Source organism: Podarcis pityusensis (genome assembly GCF_964106645.2).
Source record: "Podarcis pityusensis genome assembly, chromosome: Z".
Lineage (NCBI taxonomy): Eukaryota > Metazoa > Chordata > Lepidosauria > Squamata > Lacertidae > Podarcis > Podarcis pityusensis.
The window spans coordinates 2,694,180-2,720,488 of record NC_138044.1 but is presented as its reverse complement, the minus strand read 5'-3'; the positions used below and the strand labels follow the sequence as shown (position 1 = coordinate 2,720,488).

At 47.6% G+C, this 26,309-nt stretch overlaps 1 protein-coding gene across 1 annotated transcript; it reads left to right on the top strand.

The window, feature by feature from the left end:
• Nucleotides 1–617: 617 nt before the first annotated feature.
• LOC308468623 (dual specificity testis-specific protein kinase 2-like) lies at nt 618–26,309 on the top strand. Its single transcript, XM_080991030.1, has 9 exons — nt 618–745; nt 2,028–2,227; nt 11,568–11,689; nt 14,557–14,605; nt 15,145–15,294; nt 19,947–20,120; nt 21,740–21,823; nt 24,080–24,166; nt 25,574–26,309. Exons 2-9 carry the CDS (start codon nt 2,042–2,044, stop codon nt 25,673–25,675), a joined length of 954 nt encoding a protein of 317 aa, XP_080847156.1. The 5' UTR covers nt 618–745; nt 2,028–2,041; the 3' UTR covers nt 25,676–26,309.

Genomic DNA, 26,309 nt, shown 5'->3' with positions numbered 1-26,309 from the left:
GCCAAGGTAGGGGGTGTGACGGCGCAATGGCCCCTTTTCCCCCTGGCGCCATTGGACCTGTCCTCTCACTTAAAAATAGAGTGTGCACCCAACTCCAATCCCACAAATTCCCACAGACTATCTCAGATTATCTTGTGGGGGACTTGCGTGAGGTAAAACTTAATAATTAGGAGTAATAAACAATAATGGTTTTATTTAACAAGGAAGTTTATGACACGAGTAGATAAGACTTACGATACTTCAGTTTACAATGTTATTTCACTTCAAGGTTTTCTCAGTTGTTTCACATTTAATACTTTGGTTCTTAACTTAATACTTTGGTTCTTAACAAGGTGGTACTTTTTGTCGGTTGCACACCCCTTTGACAACCCTACTCCTGAGGTACTCCAAGTAATAGACCCAAGGTTTCACTGGTTTGGGAGTCTTCTCTTACTAGAAGAATCTCTCCCCTCCTGACTGGAATGAGACCTAAATAGACTGTCTCTTTACAGCTTCTACTTCTCCTGTCTCAACCTCAGCCTCCCAGTTAATTCCTGGCCTATTTCTCTCACAGGACACCACACACTGTCCTTCACACCAAGCTCAGAGACTCCTTTCTGTAGCTTGTGATATTTTCCTCAGAGTGGATGTTTCTACCCAGAACCAGCTCTCACTCCCTATCACTACAATGCACTCTCCGTGGGACTGCCCTTGAAGACAACTTGGAAACTTAACTTGGTCCATAATGCAGCTGCCATATTGCTGAGTGGGCTTCCGTTTAGATTTCATATAACCCCTGTTTTTAAAAAGCTGCGCTGGCAGCCAGTTTGTTTCTGGGCCCAATCAAAGGTGTTCACTTAGTGTTTAAAATCCTAAATGACTTGGGCCCCAAATATCTGAAAGCCTACCTCCTTCACTGCAGAACCCTTTGGTGCTAAGATTGGTAGTTCTTCTGCCCTCAGAGATTCAGAGTGGCAGTGACCCAGGAGAAGGCCTTCTCTGTGGTGGCCCCAGTTGTGGAACTCCCTCCCTACAGAGACACGCTCGGCACCTTCATTACATAGCTTTTGGCAAATGCTGAAGATGTGCCTCTGTACCCTGGCCGTTGATGCTTGAGGTACATATTTTTAAAACTTACAACTTGTGGTTGTAAGCTGCTTAAATCTGTTTCCAATACTGTGTTTTTTAACATTGTAACCTGTCCCGGGATCTTAGGATGAAGGGCAGGTGATTAGTAATAATAATGATTCAGACCACCACCCTGGGTTATTCTGATCAGTAATGGTGGAAGAGCTGACCCATTGCCACTGCTCATCTTCCCAGGTAGCGCTCCAGGGAAGAAGGGAGCTGGCTTTGGCTCTGGGCACCCAGAAGGCCCCACAAGAACGCTCCAGAATGTTCTAGAACCATCTTGAATGTTCTGGAACAGTTTTGCAGCCTGCAGGGCTCTCCTGGCAGACGTGCACCACTTTCTGGAGTAGATGAACCAAGAGAGAAGTAGTTTTCCTGAAGTTTGAAGGCCTTTGGGCAAGGGTGGGGAGATCTCAGTGGCAGAATCTGGCCATTCACTAGCCCTGATCTGTGTTCTCTCCTCCAGTGCTTAAGCCTGGCTGGGATGCATCCTTGCACTCTGGTAATGCTTCTTGCTTTCCTGGATGGTGAAAGGAGACATTTCCTGTGCAGGGTGACGTATCCTTGAAGCTTGTGCAGAAGCTCCTGACTTTTGCTGGAATGTAGCATGTTGTAGAAAGGTGAAAGGCACATCCATTGCTCCACCTGCTTTTGGTTCTGACCCTGCCTGTCACTGGCATATGGCCCCTCAGAAGCTTGTTCATGGGGGAATGTGGCCCTCAGGCAGCATAATTCCCCACCTTGGGACATAGGAAGCTGTCAGTCAGCTGGCGAGGAGGGCTAAAAGCTCTGCCCCCTGGAAGGGATTTGCTGGTTTGCAAAGCAGACACGAAAACAGCCAGCCTTGCAGGGCTTCTCCACCTATTCGGCAGAGCCGGCAATGAAACCTGTTCATTCCCTCTCCCTCCTCTTTGCAGCACCTGTCTCTGAGATGTGTGAAATGGGGCTGGTCTCTCCTGAGCCCTCCAGCCTGACGCCATACTATGGGGAGATGCCGGACGCTTATTGTCAGGACGACCGCTGGCAGAGGTTGCGCACGGCTGTCAGGAAGCTGGAATTCTGGGAGAACTTTGAGGCGGAATTGATCGGCAGCGGCTTCTTCTCCAAAGTGTTCAAGGTATGACTGACGCGAAATGCAGCCTTTGCAATGCTTTGACACTGGCTTAAGCTTTTAGTGCAGATTCACCCTCAGGAGTGCAGGATACTTGCAACCCTTTGCGCCTGCCTGCCTGTGCTGCCTCTTCAGTACAGCTGCCCTGTCAGAGAAGGGAGAGAGTGTTACTCTGGCAGCCTTTTTTGTGCTGCTGTAAAACAGAAACCTGTTGCAGCCTGGAAAGGGCAGGTAAGGCTGTACTGTGGTGGTGGTGTGGAGCATGTGTTTTGTGTGCCAGGGGTGTCTATGTATCTATGTCAGGGGTCAGCAGACTTACTGCGCCTCAGGCTGGTGTCTCCATCTCTGATCGCGCGGCGGGCCAGAGGGTGGGGGAACTTGTGCCCATACGCGTGTGCATATGCTATTTCTGGCGCACTTCCGGGTCGGAGGAGCACTGGAAATAGCTTGTGCACATGTGCAAGGGCTTCCTCCGACCTGGATCCGCACTGGAAAAAACACCAGCGTATGCGCAAATAACGCTTGCGCACATGCACAAGCTATTTCCGGTGCTCCTCTCATCCAGAAATGGGCAGCCTTGCAGCGCAGTGCTGGTAAGAGCGGGCAGTGGCAGCAGGCGGCAGGGGTCGCCGCAGGCCAGATAAATGAGTCCCTCGGGCCTTATCCAGCCCATGGGCCTTAGCTTGGGGACCTCTGGTCTATGTGGTGCGGTCCCAGGTTTAATTCCCTGCATCTCCCTGTAAGGCTGAGAGAGAGACCCCCTGCCTGAAGCCCCACAGAGCTGCTGCCGGTGAGAGGACACAGCAGTGAACAAGGCAGTCTGGTGGCCTGACACGGATAACACAGCTTCTTGTATTCCTAGAATGGGGTAGGCAACCTAAGGCCCAGGGGCCCGGATGCGGCCCAATCGCCTTCTCAATCCGGCCCGCGGACGGTCCAGGAATCAGCGGTTTTTTACATGAGTAGAATGTGTGCTTTTATTTAAAATGCACCTCTGGGTTATTTGTGGGGCATAGGAATTTGTTCCTCTTCTTTTTTCAAAATATAGTCCGGCCCCCCCCACAAGGTCTGAGGGACAGTGGACCGGCCCCCTGCTGAAAAAGTTAGCTGATCCCTGTCCTAGACCTTTACTCAAGCCTGTGTGCATTAAACCCACAACTTAACAGTGGTCAAAGAAGCTCAGCCGGGTTTCCTGAGAAAAGGCACAGTGCAGTGTTTCAGACAAGGAAGGTCAGCTGTAAAAATTGCCAGTCTCCTGCCAGCCTTCCTGATGCAAGCAGATTTGGAAGCATAGCACATTCTCTCCATCCCAGGCACCGCCTCCCCTGGCAACTGGCAACCATGAGCTGGTTCCCAATCCGTCATCCCCACCTACTCACTGCAGCCTCCTGACTCTCTTGTTCCTCCCACTCTTGCAAATTGTTGTTGTGATAGTTACTATCTCCTTCCCCCTCCCTGCACACACACACACACACACACACACACACACACACAATTTTCTTGCAGCATTTCTTTCTCTCTCTCTCCTTTCTTGGCTCTCTGTAGAATCCCAGCAGCCAGCAAAGCTGGAGACATTTCACTGTAGAATGAAACCGTTTTAAATAACATGAAGGATTCCCAGAGATCCACTATGAAGCCTTTGTTTAGAATGGGGGGGGGGGTGTCTCTTATTGGACATAGGTGAAATTGTGTTTTCTCATGCTGAGGGCATCGTCCTTCTAGTTTTATAATGCCCAGTGATGAAATAGCATTTGATGTTTGGGTTTGTATGGCATCCAGGAGAGCTGTTCCCTGGGGTTTAATCCATTGGTTCCTAAACTCTTTTGGGCTACTGCCCCCTTGGTTCCATAAACTCACCCGATAAAAAAAGCATTGGTCAGAACAGCACAGTAAAATTTGAAACAGTAAGGTGCTCGTGTATTCAAAATCCAATTAAAACTTAAGTTTAGCTAACAAAACTGATTAATTTGATCCAGCGACACCAGCTTCTCAGAGTCTGATGGTTACTTAGCAAGAGTCTTGTTCCCCACCCCTGAAGTAAAGGTTGCAGCCCTCATTCTCAGCCTACCTCATCCACTTGTGTGGAGTCTCTCCTTCATGGGTGGCGGTGGTGGGGAAGCGCTCAGCTATTTATCTATTTGTAGGAGTTTCTAAACTGCTCAACACATAAAAAATACCACAAACAGATCCAGTTAAACAGACCCAGTTGAAAGTGCTTCACGTATATTAGGCACATCCAACGGATAGATCGTGATCTACCGGTAGATCACTGGACGTCTGTGGTAGATCACTGGCTCCCCCCGAAAAAGCTTAACAACTTTGACCTGAACCCCCAAAAAGGGGGTAGATCACTGCCAGTTTTTAACTCTGTGAGTAGATTGCGGCCTCTTGGGAGTTGGCCACCTGACTTATGTTATATCACTAAGATAATATCTTCACAATAGCCCTGCCCTGGTAGATCAGCCTGAAGCTGGTCTAAAGTAAAAAGGACAGGAATTTCCCTCCAGCCTGCCAGTGAGTTTGTGGTGGAGGGGAGGTGGTTGTGTTGTGTTTCCGAATGTTTTATTGAATTTATAGTAAGATGTCATTGACCAAGGACACGGCCAAATAATGGTATCATTGAGTACAGTACCAAGGCTTCAACTATCCACGGCAGAGCATGCGTGGTGGAGGCCGGACATTAATGTCACTTCTGTCTATGTTGTTGCACCACCTCCCCCAGTTTCTGCTCATAAAGCCCTCATCCGAGCACAGTACGCAGACACTTGCCAGGTGGTTATAGCAGGTCTTTAAACGCTGAATACTTGGTGCAATATGCCACTGACCCCGCTATTCCGCCAGCCTGGTTAAAGCATCAGCCTTGTTTTGAGCTGGCTGCCTCTTCCTCTGAGAGCTGTGAGTGTGTAAATCCCTTTTATTCTTCACTAAAAACAACTGCTGAGCCACAATGCTGCCAGGCTGGTTAATAGCCAAAGCAAATGAGAGGTTTTTGATAGTTGTTTACCCAGTTACAAAGCAAACTAAGTCTCTTAAGATGTTTGCCAATTCCTTGCAATTGCCTGGAGCCTGCAGCTCTCTATTTTAAGGCTGGCTGGTCTTTTACACCCAGATGTTCCAGGGGGAAACCTGAAGATCTTGAAGATGCAAACTGCTGCTCTCTAATTCACAGAATTCCAAGGAGATATCGTATGAGTTTTATTTGATAGATTGGTTATATTTGTGGATGGGTAAATATTATATATATATTTCCCTCCACAAGTTGTGAGGAGGTGTGTGTGAATCTGAACTTATGATATGGTTTATATCTTTAGATCATGGCATAAGTATAAGATAGACATAGCTCTAATGTGGCATGACACCCCCCCCCCATGAGCTTTGGTGACCCTGGAACAAGCCGGATTTCGACTGCCTGCTGAAAGGCATTTGGGCATCCTGAGTTCACCCGTAAAAAGGTAAAGGTAAAAGACCCCTGACAGTTAAGTCCAGTCGTGAACAAGTCTGGGGTTGCAGCACTCATCTTGCTTTATTGGCCGAGGGAGCCGGCGTACAGCTTCCGGGTCATGTGGCCAGTATGACTAAGCCGCTTCTGCCGAAACCAGAGCAGCACACGGAAACGCCGTTTACCTTCCCGCCGGAGCGGTACCTATTTATCTACTTGTACTTTTTGGCGTGCTTTCGAACTGCTAGGTTGGCAGGAGCTGGGACCGAGCAATGGGAGGTCACCCCATCTAGGGGATTTGAACCTCTGACCTTCTGATTGGCAAGCCCAAGAGGCTCAGTGGTTTAGACCACAGCACCTCCCGTGTGGCTAAGTGTAGGATATTCAACTCCTCAGTAGGATCTATTTGCATAATAGTGAGGTGATTTGAAGGCAGATAGCAGACAGGGATGCCTAGTTACAGGTAGGTAGCCGTGTTGGTCTTAAAAAGCATCTTAAAAAGCAGAGACATCACCTTGCCAACAAAGGTCCGTATAGTTAAAGCTATGGTTTTCCCAGTAGTGATGTATGGAAGTGAGAGCTGGACCATAAAGAAGGCTGATCGCCGAAGAATTGATGCTTTTGAATTATGGTGCTGGAGGAGACTCTTGAGAGTCCCATGGACTGCAAGAAGATCAAACGTATCCATTCTTAAGGAAATCAGCCCTGAGTGCTCACTGGAAGGACAGATCGTGAAGTTGAGGCTCCAATACTTTGGCCACCTCATGAGAAGAGAAGACTCCCTGGAAAAGACCCTGATGTTGGGAAAGATGGAGGGCACCAGGAGAAGGGGACGACAGAGGACGAGATGGTGGGACAGTGTTCTCGAAGCTACCAGCATGAGTTTGACCAAACTGCGGGAGGCAGTGGAAGACAGGAGTGCCTGGTGTGCTCTGGTCCATGGGGTCACGAAGAGTCGGACACAATTAAACAACTAAACAACAACAACAGCCGTGTTGGTCTGCTGTAGTTGAAACAAAATTTTAAAAATCCTTCCAGTAGCACCTTAGAGAGCAACTAAATTTGTTATTGGTATGAGCTTTCGTGTGCATGCACACTTCTTCAGATACCTAGGGATGCCTAGGTTCAGATAACTATTACAAGTCTTTCACCCTTTTGTTAAACAAATAGGGTGGCTAGTTAAACCATTTCTCACTATTCTGGGGATAGCAGTGCAAAATTTTAAAGGGAAAACATTCCCTTCTCTAAGCTGAGATTGATTTATAGGGCTTGGATTCCACTGATACTGCATTCCACTTAAGAGTCATCTATTTTCAGCTCTAGGCCCTTCTCCCAGGTAAGTGTAAAAGCTTCTAATGGGTCTGCCTAGATATATCAAGAAGTTCCTGTAGAGAGTTGGGGGGGGGTTGCCTTTCACAACTGCTAAAAATAAAACCTTCATGCTCAGAGGCAGTGCGCCTCTGGATAACTGTTATATGGGGGAGAGGACAGTAGAGAAAGTTGTTGTTGTCTTCAGGCCCTGAGGTTTGTAATAGGCCATTGTGGGGGAAGCCCAGTGACCCCACAGTTGCTTTCAGTCATCCTGACCATTGGCCCTGCTGGCTGGAGCTGATAGGAGTTTGAGTCCAAAAGCTGGAGGGCACCTAAAGCAGCTGCTCCCAAAGTAGTCAGTATCCGTGCTCTGGGGACCGGGCGGGCCAGTTGGTGGGGTTACCTGTGGAGTGAGGCAACAGCTTCCACTGCAACCTTTTCTTTCCTGAATCTTAATGCCAAATTGATTGAATTCCTGATGACTTCCGACTCAGGGTAGCACAGTGTGGGAGCACTGATATTCCACTGAGCACAGAGAGAAGCAGATGGTGGGTGAGAGAATCTGGAAGGCTTCCGATTGTGGGTGCCAAATACCCTGAACTGTTGGTCTAGATTAGTGATTAAGAGGAGGCAAGGCATGGTGGACATTAGCAAATGGCAGCACTGTCCTCAGCAAAACATATTTTATTAGGAAGAGGCGTATGGAGCCGAGTGAAGATTTCCTGCATTGCCTGTTTGCAAAGGTCACTCCACAATTTTGCATCCATTAGAGGCGGCATAGTGACTGTTTTATGGAGCTGAACAGCTGAGCTGCCCCCATCAATCTTGTTTAGAAGCTGGGAATGTGAAACAGCCAAGGTAGTGCACAAAGAGGGATGCGGGAGGCGATAAAGGTCAGACCTGCGATGGAAGTGCTAAGCAGGGCTATTAGTTAATTAAAAGGCCTTCACAAATCAACAAGGAACCCTTTTAAAGTGTGGCTTTGGATGAATCTGAAATTCGCGTATGTCAGTTTCAGTAAGAGGACAAATTCTGGCACTAATTATTGGAAAGAGAGATATGCTTTTAACATTTTTTTGTTTTTGTTTTCATTCCCTAGCCCTGTAATGCTTCAGAATTCACATTAGTGTACCCTTAGCACACAGCTTCACTGAGTGTAGAATTACTCTCGGCCAATAAATAAAGCTTTAGTTGATTTAATCTAACACTCCCACTTTCTGAAATTGCAGCTCTGGCACTAAAAGACAAATGAAAATTTAGCTGCAGCAGATATTACCTGCTGAAGATAAAGGAATCAGGCCCACTAGAAAAATCAATATGTAAACATGAAATCCTCTAGAGGTAAAAAAATGTAAGGACAATTTTCTTTCTTTAGTTAGGTTTTTAAAACGTTAAATAATGTAAAACAGAACCATTCACCCCGGCCTATGAATGGCTGCGGATAATACAGGAAAAAAGGAATATGTGCAGAGCCTCACAAACTAAGGTTCACTGGAAATGCAGTCTGTCTTTCTAGAAAATAAGGCGTATCCATGTCAGTGGTGTTTTTGTTTTTATAGCCTTGGTTCTAATTTCTATTTTACAGAAAGTCTGGAATGTATCACTGAAGTCCCCATCCCCTGTTTTTGTCTCTGCTTCAATATTTCTTACTAGTTTTCTGCTGGTATGGTTTTGTTTTATGCTTGATTGTGCATCTTAATAAAATTCTTTATAATACTATAAAGAAAATATATGTATAGAAGCCCCCACCTGGAAGCGTTTTTGGTAGATTTCAGCAGGCCTTGTGTATAAAGGTCTCTTCCAATTAACCAGAGCACCTCCTCACTGCCCCAGCTGGAAAATTCACATCCCATGGGTGCCACGTGCAAGGAGTGGCTGTTTATAAATTTGCTGTGGGAGAAGTGCAGAGATGTGGCAACCTCTTTGGCAGGTGTCATTTGGAGCCTTTAATCTGTTTAAAGTGTCCAGATAAAGGGATGTGATAGCACTACTCCCTTCTGCCTTGGTCAAACCTCACCTGAAGTCCTGTGTCCAGTTTAAGAAGGATATTGACGAGCTGGAAGGTGTGGAGAGGAGGGTGACCAAGATGATTGAGGGTCTGGAAACCAAGCCTTATGAGGTTGCTGCAAAGGTTTTTAAGTGGAGTTTGGATGGCCATCTGTCGGGTATTCTTTAGTTGTGATCCCTGCATTGTCAGGGTTGGACTAGATGACCCTTGGGGTTGCCTTTGAGCTCTATAATTCTATGATTCTGTTATCCTTAGTTTCTACGTCGTGTCCTTTGCATGTGCTTTGGTACCTTAAGCCTGTGAGCTCTCCCAAACTTTGTTTAAGCTGTTTCCATCTTACTGAGCAAATCACTAATACGATAGGGAGGGGAAAGTGTCAACAAAGGGCCTCTGTTTGGTCTGATAGCTTGATCAGAATGATCCAGCAGGTACCAGCTTAATTCAGGTTCACCTCCAAGTGCCAGGGTTTTAAAGGAGCCATCAAGGTGATGTGACATTATACCAAGGAGATCCTAGTATGGTTGTTTCAAATTTTGTTTGCTCTGCAGGGCTGCCCAGAGATAGGGAAAGACAAAGACTAATAATAATAATAATAATAATAATAATAATAATAATAATAAAAAATATTTATTTATACCCTGCCCTTCCCGGGGTATAATACTAAGGTAGATGGGTCAGCAGTCTGACTTGGAGGTATTGTTACTATTACTATTACTATTATTATTATTAATCCTGCCAAGTCAGATAATAATAAGTGGCAATTTAATTTACATACTGCTTAATGCCTAGGTGGCTTCTAAGCAGAACAGAAAAACAATTACACAACATTATTTAAAAACAGAATTTAAATACAACCCTTTATATCAGGGGTCAGCAAACTTTTTCAGCAGGGGGCCGGTCCACTGTCCCTCAGACCTTGTGGGGGGCAGGACTATATATTTTTTTTTGGGGGGGGAGAACGAATTCCTATGCCGCACAAATAACCCAGAGATGCATTTAAAATAAATCACACATTCTACTCATGTAAAAACACACTGATTCCCGGACCGTCCTCGGGCCGGATTGAGAAGGCGATTGGGCTAGATCCGGCCCCTGGGCCTTAGGTTGCCCACCCATGCTTTACATCGTGCTTGTGGGCCTATCAGAGGCGCCTGGTTGTCCAGTGTAGGAAACAGAATCATAGAATCGTACAGTTGGAAGTGAACCTGAGAATCATCTAGCCAAACCCCTGCAATGAAGGATTATGCAGCTGTATGGGGACTGAACCTGCAACTTTGGTTTTATCAGCACATGCCCATACCAACTGCAGGATGCTAAGGTAGGGACGTGGGAGGCTGCCTTATACTGAGTGAGACCACATCAAGCTCAGTACTAGGAACATGAGGAGATTCTGCTGGATCAGGCCAATGGCCCAGCTAGTCTAGCATCCTGTTCCCACAGTAGCTCACCCAGATACCTCAGAGGGAGACCAGCAAGCAGGATTCAAGCACTAGAGCATTTTCCCCTCCTGTGGCTTCCAGAAACTACGATACGATAATATTCATTGTCATTGTCCCATACAGAACAACGAAACCAAAAATCTACACAAGACATTCAGAACCAACAAGCCTTCTATCCCAGCTATCCCAGCCTGGTTAGCCCCCTAGAAACTCTGATATCCCATAATTAAATACAATATACTCCCACAGAGACTACCTTAAAGGTAAAGGTAAAGGGACCGCTGACCATTAGGTCCAGTCGCGGACAACTCTGGGGTTGCGGCGCTCATCTCGCTTTATTGGCCAAGGGAGCCGGCATACAGCTTCCAGGTCATGTGGCTAGCAGGACTAAGCCACTTCTGGCGAACCAGAGCAGCGCACGGAGACTACCTTACACTGCGTTTAGAACTAAAATCGCATTTGAATAGAAACTGTTTCTCAGGCGGCTAGTCCTATACAGTGGTACCTCTGGTTACGTACTTAATTCGTTCTGGAGGTCCATTCTTAACCTGAAACTGTTCTTAACCTGGAGCACCACTTTAGCTAATGGGGCCTCCTGCTGCCACTGCGCCGCTGCTGCGCGATTTCTGTTCTCATCCTGAAGCAAAGTTCTTAACCTGAGGTACTATTTCTGGGTTAGCGGAGTCTGTAACCTGAAGTGTATGTAACCCGAGGTACCACTGTATATAAGTTTATATAAAAGCGGGCTCAACACACACCCCTGTGGCGTCCCCGTATTCATGAGATCCTCAGAGACATGGTAACCCATCCTGACCCGTTGGGAATGGTTTGATAGAAAATCTAATATCCACCTTCACAAAAGTCCCAGGTCTAATAGTTTGGGCACCAGTCTATGCGGAAGAATAGTATTAAATGCAGAACTAGTATTCAAAAGCATTGTTGCCGCCAGCTGTGGAGCACAGCCACTTTGTGTAGTAGCCATTGACTGCCCTCTCTTTCATGAACCTGTCTCCCCCTTTTTTAAAGTCATCCAAGTTGCTGGCTGTCACTGACTCCAGTGGGAAGAAGTTCCATACTTTGACTACGCCCTGCAATCTGCATGAATAAGTACTTTCTTGTACCTGTTCTGAATCTTCCAAAAACACACAGGTTGCCCAAAGCCCTGGAGGCAAAGCAATGGTGGTGAAGATCTACAAGAATGACGCAGACCAGGAGGGGATCGTACGCGAGATCAGCTTGCTGCAGAAGCTCTCCCATCCCAACATTGTCAGGTGGGTCTCTGGGTGGCAGGTGACCAGGGGTGGCTCCGCCACTGGCCTCGGTGAGGCAGTCGCCTCAGGCAGCAGGCTGGAGACAACTGGAAGGGGCAGCAGATCCAGGGCCCCAAGAAGCATGCCTCACACTACCTTCTGCACTTGTCTCCCATGGCCATGGTCTAGAAAGAGTGGGAGAAATTCTTTGTCCACCTGCTCCCCTCTGGCTTCCCTTTTTCTCCCTTGCTGCTTCCAGGATGTTGGTTCTTCCCTGAGTGACCTCTAGCTGTCTCAGGCTGAAAGCAAAGAGTAAGGTTACCGTAACGTCCATCATGGAGCTTCAGTAGGCTGATGACAATTTAGTGTTGGCGCGTTCAGAGGATGAACTCCAAACCATCCTAAGTATCTTTGCAGAAGTTTATGAAAAGCTTGGCCCATCACTCAACATTCAAAAAACCAAAGTGCTGCACCAGCAAGTACAAAATAACCCTTCTGGCAGCACCACAAATCCAACTCAATGATGTAATGTTGGAAAATGTCGATCACTTCTCCTACCTGGGCAGTTATCTTCCCACAACATTGATGTCGAAATCCAGCATTGCCTGAGCTCTGCGAGTGTGGCTTTCTCCCGATTGAAGTATCATCATTCTTGTTCTTGGTTTAAATGACCTTGTGCTAGACAACAAAAAGGGAAATGTCATGATGTAATAATAATAATAATAATAATAATAATAATAATAATAATAATAATTTTATTATTTGTACCCTGCCCATCTGGCTAGGTTTCCCCAGCTACTCTAGGCGCTTCCAACAGAACACTGAAAACAGAATAAAACTTCAAACATTAAAAACTTCCCTAAACAGGGCTGGCTTCAAATGTCTTCTAAAAGTCAGATATGTGTGTATTTCCTTGACATCTGATGAGAGCGCAGTGAGGGAACCACCAGAAGGCCCTCGGCGCTGGACCTCAGTGTCCGGTTGAATGATGGGGGTGGAGATACTCCTTCAGGTATACTGGGCCGAGGCCATTTAGGGCTTTAAAGGTCAGCACTAACACTTTGAATTGTGCTCAGAAATGCACTAGGAGCCAATGCAGATTCTTTAGAACTGGTGTTATATTGTCTCAGTGGCCACTCCCAGTCACCAGTCTGGCTGCCGCATTCTGGATTAGTTGTAGTTTCCGGGTCACCTTCAAAGGTAGCCCCATGTAGAGTGCATGGCAATAGTCCAAGCAGGAGATAACCAGAGCATGCACCACTCTGGCGAGGCAGTCCACGGGCAGCTGGGTCTCAGCCTGCGTACCAGATGGAGCTGATAAACAGCTGCCCTGGACACAGAATTGACCTGAACCTCTGTGAGTAGCTGTGAGTCCAAAATGACTCCCAGGCTGTGCACCTGGTCCTTCAGGGGCACAGTTGCCCCATTCAGAACCAGGGAGTCACCCATACCTGCTCGCCCCCTGTCCCCCCCAAACAGTACTTCTGTCTTGTCAGGATTCAACCTCAATCTGTTACACCCCATCCATCCTCCAACTGCCTCCAGTCACTCACACAGGACCTACACTGCCTTCACTGGTTCTGATTTAAAAGAGAGGTAGAGCTGGGTATCATCCGCATACTGATGAACACCCAGCCCAAACCCCCTGATGATCTCTCCCAGCGGCTTCATATAGATGTTAAAAAGCATGGGGGAGAGGATGGAACCCTGAGGGACCCCACAAGTGAGACCCCAGGGGTCTGAACACTCATCCCCCAACACCACTTTCTGGACACAGCCCAGGAGGAAAAAGCGGAATCACTGTATAAAAGTGCTCCCAGCCCCTCTAGGTGGTCCAGAAGGATGTCATGGTCGGTGGTATCAAAGGCCGCTGAGAGATCCAGCAGAACTAGAAAACAGCTTTCACCTTTGTCCCTAGCCTTCAGGAGATCATCAGCCAGTGAGACCAAGGCAGTTTCAGTCCCATGATGAGGCCTGAATCCTGACTGGAAGGGATCCAAATGGCCCGCTTCTTCCAGGTGTGCCTGGAGTTGTTCAGCAACCACCTGCTCAATCACCTTGCCCAAGAGTGGGACATGGCGATAGTTGGCCATATTGGCCGCGTCCAAATATGTTTATTTAAGAAGCGATTTAATGACCACCTCTTTCAGTGGGTCTGGGAAGGCTCCCTCACAGAGGGAAGCATTCACCACTCCGCATCTGAGTGGATCACTCCTCTTTCCGGATCTGAGCGACTTTATCTGCAAAAACTTGGCAAAATCGTTGCAGGAGATCTTGGGGTCCTTACCAGGCCCAGATGACACAGGTGGTTCTGTTAAATTGCAAATCACCTGAAAGAGTATCCTGCTGCTGTTTTCTGCAGATGCAGTAGAGGCAGTGAAGAAGGTCCTCTTTGCCGCCGCTATCGCCACTTGGTAGGCTCGACTTTGAGCTCTAACCCGTGCCCGGTCTGATTCAGAATGAGTTATCCGCCACTGGCGCTTTAGCCGTTTCAGCGATTGTTTCATCGCCCTCAGCTCCTGGGAAAACCACATGGCTGTCCGGGCTCCATTCAATCGGAGAGTTCACCGGAGCCAGACAGTAGATAGCACTGGTTAACTCCTCATTTCAGCAGGCCACCAGGGAATCAGATGAAAGGCTGTCAACATGGGATAAAACATCCCCTACCACTTTCTGGAAACCATTTGGATCCATTAAGTGGTGGGGGCGAACCATCCAAATCGCTCCTACGTCCCTGTAGAGGGGAAGGGTCACAGAGAAGTCCAGTTGCACCAGGAAGTGATCTGACTATGGCATTTCTTTTGTTTCACTTTTACTGAGTGTCAGATCTACCAGGTCTAAGGCATGTCCGTGACTATGATTTTTGTACATTATATTCCCTAATAAAGGTATCTTGGGATCTGTGTGAAGGGTGAGAAGCTGTATCCCATTCTGGAGGTAAGGAACAATTCCCCCAGTGATTCCTCTTTACTGTTATTATGCCTATAAATATACAAGCAGTAACCATAACATAACCAATTGTTTCCCCATGATGGTACTGATTATTAGGCAGCCCTCAAGATTTGAACCCTTTCCAGTGAGTGCTGGCTGAGGGATCCACTTATTCTTTTGGTGGTGGGCTCCAGATAATACTGTCATTCCAACCCAAGAGTCATCTCGTTCTTTTAGGACTAATGTGACAGAAGATTCCACTAGAGCACCAGCAAACAACAAATCCCTGCACAAAGAAAACTAGCAAGTAGAGCATTTCCGATTTACTAGCTTTCTGTGTGCGAGGATTTGTTTCCTTTTTGGACTAGTGGAGTGTTCTGCCATGGGAACCCTTGCAGGCAAACTAAAGAGGAACACTCCGGGCACGGCAATTTAACCTTGGTCTGTGAACAGCCTGCTCTGTTTGGCTGGTGCTGGGATCAGTGTCCCTTCCAGCCTCTTATGGAAATGATAATGGGTGTCCCTCTTCAATCCTCCGCTGGTAGTATGTGAATGGCGGGTGCCTGGAAGAGCTGTTGGCCTGCAAAGACGTCTCTCTCAGCTGGAAGGAGAAAGTGGACCTGGCTTCAGACATCACCCGGGGGATGGTCTATTTGCACTCCAAGAACATCTACCACCGGGATCTCAACTCCAAGGTAAGCTAACTGGAGATCCTCCCTGGGGAGGGGCAGTCTACCTCTTAAGGACCAGTTGCTGGCTGTGATGGTTGGTGCCCACTGGCACTGTTAGGGCGGAAGACAAGCAGGTTGTCAGAACCAGAGCAGGCAGGTGGGGGTTGGCAGTGCCTGTGGCACCCTAACGCACTAGGCTCCACTGGTTGCTGGGCAGCGATAGCAAGGAAGGGTTATGGCCCTTACGCCCTGCTTGTGGACTTGCCAGGGCGTTTGGTTTGCCACTGTGGAAAACAGGATGCTAAACTGGGAACTTACTCCAAATCAGGATATTCACCCATCTAGCTCAGTACCAAGGATGGAAGAAAAGCCCTGCTGGATCAGGCCCATGGCCCGTCTAGTCCAGCACCCTGTTCTCACAGTGGCCAACCTGTGGGAAACCAGCAAGCAGAACTTGAGCACCAGAGCGCTCTGCCTTTTCTGTGTTTCCCAGAAACTGGGATTCAGAAGCATTGCTGTCCCTGACCATGGAGCCTAGAGTGCAGCCACCGTGGCCAGGAGTCCCTAATAGCCTCAACCTCCATGTATTTGCCCAGTCCTCTTTTAAAGCCGTCTGTGTGGGAGGGAGGGTGTTCCATAGTTCAACACTGCGCTGCGAGAAGAAGGACTTTCTTTTATCTCTCCTGAATCTCCCAACGTTCAGCTTTGTTGGGTGTCCACAAGTTCTTGCATCAGGAGTACTGTCTATACCAGGGGTCAGCAAACTTTTTCAGCAGGGGGCCGGTCCACTGTCTCTCAGACCTTGTGGGAGGCCAGACTATATTTTGAAGGAAAAAATGAACAAATTCCTATGTCCCACAAATAACCGAGATGCACTTTAAATAAAAGCACACATTCTAATCATGTGAAAACACCAGGCAGGCCCCACAAACAACCCAGAGATGCATTCTAAATAAAAGGACACATTCTACTCATGTAAAAAAAAGCTGATTCCTGGACCGTCCGCAGGCCAGATTTAGAAGGCGATTGGGCCAGATCCAGCCCCCGGGCCTTAGTTTGCCTAAAGGTAAAGGGACCCCTGACCATTAGGTCCAGTCATGGTTGACTCTGGGGTTGCGGCGCTCATCTCGCTTTATTGGCCAAGGAAGCCAGCGTACAGCTTCCGGGTCATGTGGCCAGCAGGACTAAGCCGCTTCTGGCGAACCAGAGCAGCACACGGAAACGCCGTTTACCTTCCCGCCGGAGCGGTACCTATTTATCTATTTGCACTTTGACGTGCTTTTGAACTGCTAGGTTGGCAGGAGCAGGGACCGAGCAACGGGAGCTCACCCCGTCGTGGGGATTCGAACTGCCGACCTCCTGATTGGCAAGTCCTAGGCTCTATGGTTTAACCCACAGCACCTACCCATGGTCTATACCAACTGGCAGCAGTTCTCCAGGATTTCAGAGAGGGAATCTTTCCCAGCCCTGCCTGGAGAACCTAGGCATTGAATCTGAGACCTTCTGCATGCAAAGTAGATGATCGGCTACTGAACCTCTGGCCCTTCCTGATTAGACGAGCCTTTGGTCTCTAAGCAAAGGCAGTTCTTTATGCTCTTTGGAGATTTTGCAAATTTTGTATTCATTTCATAAAATTTATACACAGCTTGATTGTTAAAAAGAACAAAGTAACCTCAGAGTGGCTTACAAATTCAACACACATTAACAAAGAGCCCTTGCAGGAAATCTTCCACATGAACCTAAAGAAAACTGGCTGAGTAGAGGAGAGACGCATTTTTTTGCTGCCTGCCTCTGCGAGGCAAAGCTCTCCTAGCTTGAACAGTGAGGTCATTGCCAATCTACTTAGAGGAGAGGCAGATCATCTGCTGGTTAATGGCATCATCGCTTAATGGGATTTTGGCCTCTGCATTTCTTGGGCCTTTTCCAGAAGCCTCCAAATTTGCAGAGCTGTTGTTGGTGTGGGTAGAGGTTTGAGTGAGATTGGAATTTGGGGTCACCCCAAGGGAAACAAGTGGGCAGGAGATTCCTGGAAGAGTGTACTTGTTTGCACAGTGATGCAGCAATAGCTATGATTAAAAGGTGGTCAGGCAAATTATTGGATAAGAAGGTCTGTCAGTGACTATTAAATTAATGGAACTTCCATGTTGAAGTCAAGTCTACCTGTAACAGCTGCAATCGGGGGGCGGGGGGGGGGACAACAGGATGCAGTTCTTTGGAGAGCTTCATGTCCTGTGTGTGGATTTCTTAGAGGTATTCTGCTGATAATTGTGGGAAGCAATGTGTGTATGTGTGTGTTGATCTAGGAAGGCTCCTTCTACAAAAGGGATGTCAACTAGGGATGAACAAATCCACCACTTTCTCTTTCTAATTTCCTTCACGGTCTTAATTTGTGTGTTTAAAAAATTCTCACGAGAAGGTCCTTACTTCGGCCACACACAAACACTTTTGCAAGCAATTTCCCCAGATATAATTCATATGTTGTTTACACTAATATATGCATTTGTTACCATAAGTTTGTTTCTATCCTGCTTTTTGGCCCAAAGGCCTCCAAAGCAGTGAACAGATTAATACAGAAAGAAATATACAGTATGTATAGAAGTACAATGAATAAATACAACACTTCAATAAAATTATAAAATAGCGAAGTCACTAGATGCTCCATCAATCCCATTGTATGTGTTTGTGAGCTGGGTTCATTATCTCACCACAGATACAGCTCCCTTGCGTTCCACCTCTTACTTAGAAGCCAAGTTAGCTCATATCCACAGTTGCCCAAGGGGAACCGCCCTGAAGGAGCAAACACCGGTGACACTTTCCCCAAAATCATAATTTTTTGTACTGGTTTTTTTAGTTGCAGAATAGCCAAATATTTGGAGAAGTGCAAATTTCGAAGCATAGTTGCATTTCCGTTCATATATTGTTTGGGGAGATGTAGGTCTGGTAGGTTTATATTAAAATGAAGACTGAACTGAATTTCTGCCTCACTCCTAGCGATAGCACCCATCTGTGGTGGGGAATAAAGTGGGTCTGTGTCTGTTTATCAGGGTGTCAGAGGCATAAGGGGAGACCGAGGAACTAGTTGTCTACTCTAAGGGCAACAGGCCTGATCCAGTACGCCAGTCTTTTGCAAAGGGGAAAAACCCTGTTTTTATAGGGGCCTGGGCCGGAAAGGGCGCCAGCGACTGACCACACATTCGCGCCGTAAGACGCACAGACATTTCCCTTTACTTTTTAGGAGGAGAAAGTGCATCTTATGGAGCAAAAAATACGGTACATTGACCAACTCCATTCTTTGTGCGGCTCCTCTGGGGGGCTCAGGAGCCCAATTAGGTCACCCCTTGCCTGCAGAGCTGGCAGCCTCTCGCCCTTTTTCGAACACCCTCACTTGTGGAGTGTTTCCTCAGCCTCCTCTCCTCTCCCCTCTCCTTCAGAGTCCTCTTTGCAGCTGCTGCTGCCATCCCTGGTCTCTGAGCTGCCCCCCAGCCTCAAACTGCCCCACAGGGGCCTGGGACTTATCTGTCCATTCCCAACAGCAAGGGCTGGTGGACTGGCTAGATGGGCTCCCTCAACCACTTGCTTGCTTACTCCGAGACGGCCTCAGCTCCTGCAACCAGCACCCCATGTGGCCAGCCCCAGAGGCACCACTCACTCATAGAATTTGTAGCCAGGGCTGCTGCAACAAACAGCTGTGCAAGCTTTTGAGAGGCAGATGCATGAGAGGACATCAGAGGAGGGAGGGAAGGAAAGAGGGCCAGGGTTGCAGAGCGTACTGCAGCACACTGGTTGAAAACCACTTCAGTAAGCTAATCTGGTGATGCTGCTGGATGAAACTGGGATGGGAACCATGGTGGGGAGGGTGCTCTTGTGCTCAGGTCCTGCTTGCTGGCTCCCCACAGGCATCTGATTGGCCACTGCGAGAAGAGGGTGCTGGACTAAAGGGGGCCCCTTTGGCCAAATCTAGCAGGGCTCATTTTATGTTCTTATGGTGCCTTCAGATCTGTAGCATCTTTTGGGGCTAGTACAGTGGTACCTCTGGTTGCGAATGGGATCCGTTCCGGAGACCCTTTCGCAACATGAAAAGAGTGCAACCTGCAGCGGTGTGTCTGCACACACACACAGGTTGCGATCCACCGCTTCTGCGCATGCGCGTGACACCATTTTGCGCTTCTGCGCATGCACGAGCGGCAAAACCCGGAAGTAACCCTTTCCGGTACTTCTGGGTCACTGCGGGGCGCAACCTGAAAGAACGTAACATGAAGCAAATGTAACATGAGGTGTGACTGTACAAGAATTCACCGACCTTCTGATTGAAGGCTCCCTCTGCCAGTAAAACGAGATAAACGCCGCAACCCCAGAGTCGTCTGCGACTGGACCTAACAGTCAGTCAGGGGTCCCTTTACCTTTACCTTATAAGAATTCTCACACACCTCCTAGTGGTGCAGCAATAAAACTGCTGGGACACTTGCAAAACTAAGCAGGTTCCAGTATGATTTCAAATGGGATGAGGGAACACATGTTGAGATTCCTGAATTTCAGGGGGTTGGGCTAGATGACCGTCGGGTCCCTTCCAGCTCTACAACTCGATGATTCCCGTATGTCTTCAAAGTTGCCACTTAGAGCAGGACAGGAAGAGAGAATGTGCAACCTTGTAAAGTGTGCCTTGAAATGGATTTCAGAACTGCCTCATTCGGGTGACCCAACGGGGGCGTGAGGCCCTGGTGACGGATTTCGGACTAGCCAAGGAAGTGGCGGAGCTTTCTGCGAAGGACCCTGAGAGAAAGCTTTCTTTGGTGGGCTCGGCTTTCTGGATGGCCCCTGAGATGTTGCGAGGGGAACCTTATGACCGGAAGGTACCATGTTGTCCACCCCCCCCATTAGTTTGAGGGCTGTTCTTTGTGGGACCCAATCTGGCCCTTATCCCCAGGGTACTAGAGTAGTGTGCCTTGTTAATAGTGATGGATGAGCCTATGAATTTCAGTTTCTCTGTTTCCCCCAATCTTATGTTCAGCTTACATCTATTTGTATTTTTTTTAAAGTCCTCAAAATAATTAGTTGACAACTTAGCACATTTTCCCATTTTATATGCAATTTCCCCTAATATTATTTGCCTTTAATGCCATTTTAATGAATATGCATTTTCATACACACTTTCCCCAAGTGTTTGTGTGTATGTGTGTGAGTGAGAGAGCACGCACGCACGCACGCGTGTGCACACACACACACATTTTTCTTGGATTGGAGAAGTGCATGGCAAAATTTGGAAACGTGTGAATTTCAAGGTTAGCTGTATTTGGGTTAATATCTAGTTTCAGGAAGTATTAATTGGGTAGGTTTGCATAAAAATGTGAACTGGAGAGAATCTACCCCTCACCCCCCTGGGTACCATCCCTGTCTATTTAATTTATTTTGCAACATTTATATAATGCTTGATCACTATACAGTCGTACCTCGGAAGTTGAATGGAATCTGTTCCAGAGGTCCATTCGACTTCCAAAATGTTCGGAAACCAAAGCGCAGCTTCTGATTGGCTGCAGGAAGCTCCTGCAGCCAATCGGAACCCGTGGAACCCGTGTTGGACGTTTGGGTTCCAAAGAAAGTTTGCAAACCAGAACACTTACTTCCAGGTTTGTGGCATTCAGGAGCCAAAAGGTTCATCTCGCAAGGCATTTGGGATCCAAGGTACGACTAAAACCAAAAAGCATTTTACAGAAACCTGCACCATTGTTTAATGTGGGTAGTAAATTTCTTGTACTTCCGTTCATTCTATGTTGTCTCGCCAGCATTCTTCTCTTAAATCACTCACTTCCCACACATTCTTCTCTATCGATCTGGATTTTCTCATACCAGGGATACTTGAAAAAGGCGAGGGCATGAAACAATCCAGATTGGAGGAAAGGGAAGTGTAGGCAGAGAGTGATTTAAGAGGAGAGAGTCATATGGGTAGTGGAGAAGTGATGGAGGTGCAGGAAGCTTCCTCTCCACATTAAACAACAATGCAGATGAGCCATCAATCTCTGACTCAGACAACAGTGTATGTTGTTTGCTTTTATGCAGAGACCTAGACAGCATCATCCTTAGCTGTGGTGGGTGGAGAAGTCTGCCTGCTTTCAGGTATTTCCAAGCCATTCAGAAGACTTCAGCGGATCCACCCACTGATGGCATTTAGCCAACCTCCCCGACAAAAGAGGCACTTGGCAACTTTGCCAGGCTCATTAAGGACTTAATTATCCAGCACTGGCTCTCCTCCAAGCTCCCAGTCTCACAGGAATGTTAAAAGCAGTCTTTTATTAGCAAGGCACCTCTGTTTGTGGACTAGTAACCTCAGGGTTCCTGTCTTCCAACCCTTTATGATGTCGCCTCCAACTTCTGTGAAAGGCTGGATTGTTAGTCCCTCTGCTCACTGCCTATGTGGCCTCCAGAGACCATCTCCCACTGCCTCCTCCCACTGACCCCTTGCTCCCTCCTGTAGGTGGACGTCTTCTCTTTCGGCATTGTCCTGTGCGAAATACTAGGGAGAATCCCAGCTGACCCTGAGGTGCTGCCTCGGACCCAGGTCATTATGGTGCTTTTATCTGCTTTTCCATCTCAAGTACAGGTGAAACTCGAAAAATTAGAATATCGTGGAAAAGTCTGTTTATTTCAGTAATTCAACTTAAAAGGTAAAACTCATGACATGCAAAGCGAGATGTGCTTCTACTTCTCAGAGGTCCAATCTTGCTCAATTAGCAATCCTTGTTTTGCTGATTTCCTTGAATATTCTAATTTTCTGAGATGGTTAATTTGGGGTTTTCATCAGCTGTACGCCATGATCATCGCAATGATAACAAATCAAGGCTTGACATATCTCGCTTGGCATGTCACGAGTCAATCTCATATATTAGTTTCACCTTTCAAGTTGGATTACGGAAATAAAGGAACTTTTCCACGATGTTCTAATTTTTCGAGTTTCACCTGTAGAACAAATAAAGGCTTGACATATCTCACTTTGCATGTCATGAGTCTATCTCAAATATTAGTTTCACCTTTGAAGTTGAATTAGTGAAATAAAGGAACTTTTCCACAATATTCTAATTTTTCAAGTTTCACCTGTAACATTGGCTGACAGCAAGGCTTTGGCATGTTGCATCATGCACCGTCCATGCAGGGCCCACAAGATGCTATGCTCTGTTTAAAAGCACATGCATTGGGGACTCTGCCTAGTGACAGTGATGGTTTTGTACAGCACCATCTGTGTCAGCAGGCGGAGTTTGTATGTTGCAGGAGAAGTTAACTTCAGTGAACTGAATCCTTGCTTAGAGGAAACTTTTAATTGGAAGATGCTCAGACTAAGACTTGGGATAAAATAAGAAAGCTTAAGGGAAGTACATTTCTTGAAAGGAAAGGGTTCTGTAGTCTATGCTAACTAAGTATTTGGAGAAGCCAAGAAGCCTTGTTTGCCTGTTTGTTCTCAGGAGATCAGTGCAGGTGCCAGGCTGTTTTGCTCCCTACGCAAGGCTATCTACTTGCACTCCCCACCCAAAAAAATTTGCTAACTTCAGTTTTCAAAAGCTGTCTTCTTGTCTTGTAGACAAAACCAAAATAAAATAAAATCACAAAACTTGAAACTGCTAAATTTATTTTGAATTGCAAGATAATATTTGATTATCTTTCTCAAATACAGAAGAAAATGTTTTAGCACATACCCGTATTTTTCGCTCTATTAGATGCACCAGACGATTGGACGCACCTAGTTTTTAGGGGAGGAAAACAAGAAATAAGAAAGGAACGCAAAGCATCCTGAGCTAAGAGGGAGCGCTCCTCCATCTTCACTTAGGAGGCTTTGTGGGGCTATCCCTGAAGCCAGGAGAGCAAGTGGGATTGGAGCGCACCGATCCCTCTTGCCCTCCTGGCTTCAGCAAAAGGAAGCCTACTGGCGTTCCTCCCGCAAGAGCCGCACGCTCTTTAAAGAGAGCGCGGCTCTTGGGGGCTTTTCTCCCACAAAAGCCAGGGATAGCCGCATGAAGCCTCCGCAGGGGAGCGGGATGAAGGCTTCACGTGTGGAGGCTTCCCGTGGCAAAGCCAGAAGCTAGAACAGCCAGCAGGATCCCGCTCGCTGTCCTGGCTTCCTCTTTAGCCATGCGCAACCTCTCCGGCCGGGAGAGGCTGCGCGCGGCTATGGCATAAGCCAAGACAGCCAGCGGGATGCATCCCGCTCACTCTCCTGGCTTCCTCTTTAGCTGCGCGCAACCTCTACTGGGCAAGGGAAGCCTTCATCCCCTGCCCAGGAGAGGCTGCGTGCGGCTAAGGCTCCCCCAAGAGCTGCGCTCCCTTTAAAGAGCGCGTGGAGTATGTGTGCGGCTCTTGGGGGCTTTTCCCAACGAGGGAGAAGGGCTGCCCTTCTCCCTCCTCGGGGAAAAGCCCCCAAGAGTCGCATACACACTCCACGCAGCTCTTTAAAGGGAGCGCTGACAGAGCCTCCCGCCTGCATTCGCTCCATAAGACGCACACACATTTCCCCTTACTTTTTAGGAGGGGAAAAGTGCGTCCTATAGTGCGAAAAATACGGTATATCATTTGAATAATCTTCATGCCAAAATAGGCTTCTGAGACGTTGACCAAACTGGCAGGGGCCTCTGGCCACAGGTGTTCCCCACTCATTTTAAGGGGTCCTCTTTTGTGGAAGGGGAGTGGAATCCCTGGAGCCCAAGTGTAACAGAGGGGGCAGCATTCTGCACAAACTTGTGGTGGCACAAGCTCTGCTCTTCTTTAGCTGCATAAGTGGATGAAAAGCTGAGTCACCTGTGAATCCTTTTATCATTTTCTCTGCTAGGATTATGGCCTGGATGTGGCGTCCTTCTATGACATGATCCGTGAATGTCCCAAGCAGGTCTTGGATCTGGCTGCCAGCTGCTGCAGGGTAAGGAAGTTACTGGGAGGAGTTAAAAGAAAGTCCTCATCATGCAGTGTATCATTAACTTACAAAAATTGTTGCCGTGATAGCCAATTAGCTTGGATGACTTCAAAAGCGAAGAAGTAACTTTTTTTTCTTTTTTATGAGGACAGGTCTGTTCAGCAGGATTCTTGGTAGCTAAGAATAGAGCTTCCCCATTCAGAGGCTGTCTAGCTCTAAATAATAATATTAATAATAATAATAAATTATTATTTGTACCCCGCCCATCTGTCTGGGTTTCCCCAGCTACTCTGGGTGGCTTCCAACAGAACACTAAAATACAATAACCTATTAAACATTAAAAGCTTCCCTAAACAGGGCTGCCTTCAGATGTCTTCTAAAAGTTTGGTAATTGTTTATATCTTTGACATCTGGTGGGAGGGCGTTCCACAGGGCAGGTGCCACTACCGAGAAGGCCCTCTGCCTGGTTCCCTGTAACTTGGCTTCTCGTACTGAGGGAACCGCCAGAAGGGTCTCAGTACTGGACCTCTGTCTGGGCAGAATGATGGGGGTGGAGACGCTCCTTCATGTATACTGGACCAAGGCCATTTAGGGCTTTAAAGGTCAGCATCAGCACTTTGAATTGTGCTCAGAAACGTACTGGGAGCCAGTGAAGGTCTTTCAAGACCGGTGTTATGTGCAGGACAGTAGGCAACAGGCAGAAACTAAGGACTGTTGACTTTAGCCCCTGGCATCTGGTTAGCCACTATGGGGAGCAGCATGCTGGACCTGATGGAGGTTTAATCCTTCTTGCTTAATTCCATAATTAGGAAGGAGAGCTGGCTGGATGAGGCCCTTGGCCCATCTGGTCCAGCATCCTGTTCTCGCAGTGGCCAACAAAAGGTCTGTGGGAAACTGAAGCAGGATTTAAGCACAAGAGCCCTCTTCCCTCCTGCACGTCCAGCAACTGTTATCCAGAAGCGTCGCTGCCTCTGGCTGTGGGGGCAGAGTCTGGCCATCATAGCCAGCAGCCATCGACAGCCTCCATGAATTTGTCCAATCTTCTTTCAATCTTCCAACCTTCTGCTTCATTTGGCTTCCAAAGAGAGCCAGTGTGGTGCAGTGGTTCAGAGCGGTGGACTCGTAATCTGGTGAACTGGATTCGCTTCCCCGCTCCTCCAGATGCAGCTGCTGGGTGACCTTGGGCTAGTCACACTTCTCTGAAGTCTCTCAGCCTCACTCACCTCACAGAGTGTTTGTTGTGGGGGAGGAAGGGAAAGGAGATTGTAGGCCACTTTGAGACTCCTTCGGGTAATGATAAAGTGGGATATCAAATCCAAACTATCCTCCTCCTCCTCCTCCTCCTCCTTCTTCTTCCTGGCATTGATTTTTCTCTTGCTGCTTCTCCCCGCAACCCCTTCCTGCTCCTTCTAGGTGGAAGCGTTCAAGCGTCCATCATTCTCAGAGATCTTGGAGGAGCTGGAAGACACTGCGGAGAGGCTGGAGTCTACAGTGGGCAAGCAGACCCCTGGCTGAAGCACTGGGGACCTGAGCTGCGAATGTACTTGTATATCTTGAAACGGACAGCGGTGAGCAGGAGGGGAAAGGGCCTCATGGCAAAATATTAAAGGGGTGCCTTGCCCTGCTCACCCATTTCAGGACAGATCTGCGACTTATATAGAGGAAGAGGGGGTTCTGTTTGTGCCTGGCTAGCCCCTGGATCTGTCCACTGCAGAGCCTCTCTTATAGAACAGCTTTTAAGAAAAGATGGTCCTGCCAAGGTCCTGTTGCTTGCAGAGCAAGCAAGGTGTACCACACAAGCGGGGTGGAAAGGCTACCCACCTCTCCAGACCAGTGCCTGCTGAAGAAATGGGCTTTAGGTAGCTCTAGCCCGTGAGCCCAAGGTGCATGGAAAAGGCAGCAAATCCACCGCAATACCAGCCCCAAACCCTTTCCTGGTCTGTTCTGCCCTCCCCCCACAACATTTTATTGAATTTTTATTTGTATACAAAAACTGTAGGCACAAAAAAAGAAAAGAAAAATCTGTTCCTCAAGCCTCCCCCACCCCATTCCCTGGCCGTCTTGCTGTCACTTCTTGGCTGTATCTGCTTCTTAACTGGTGCCAGGATCAGGCCAAATGAGAGACAACCATGCACACACAGTGTGTGTG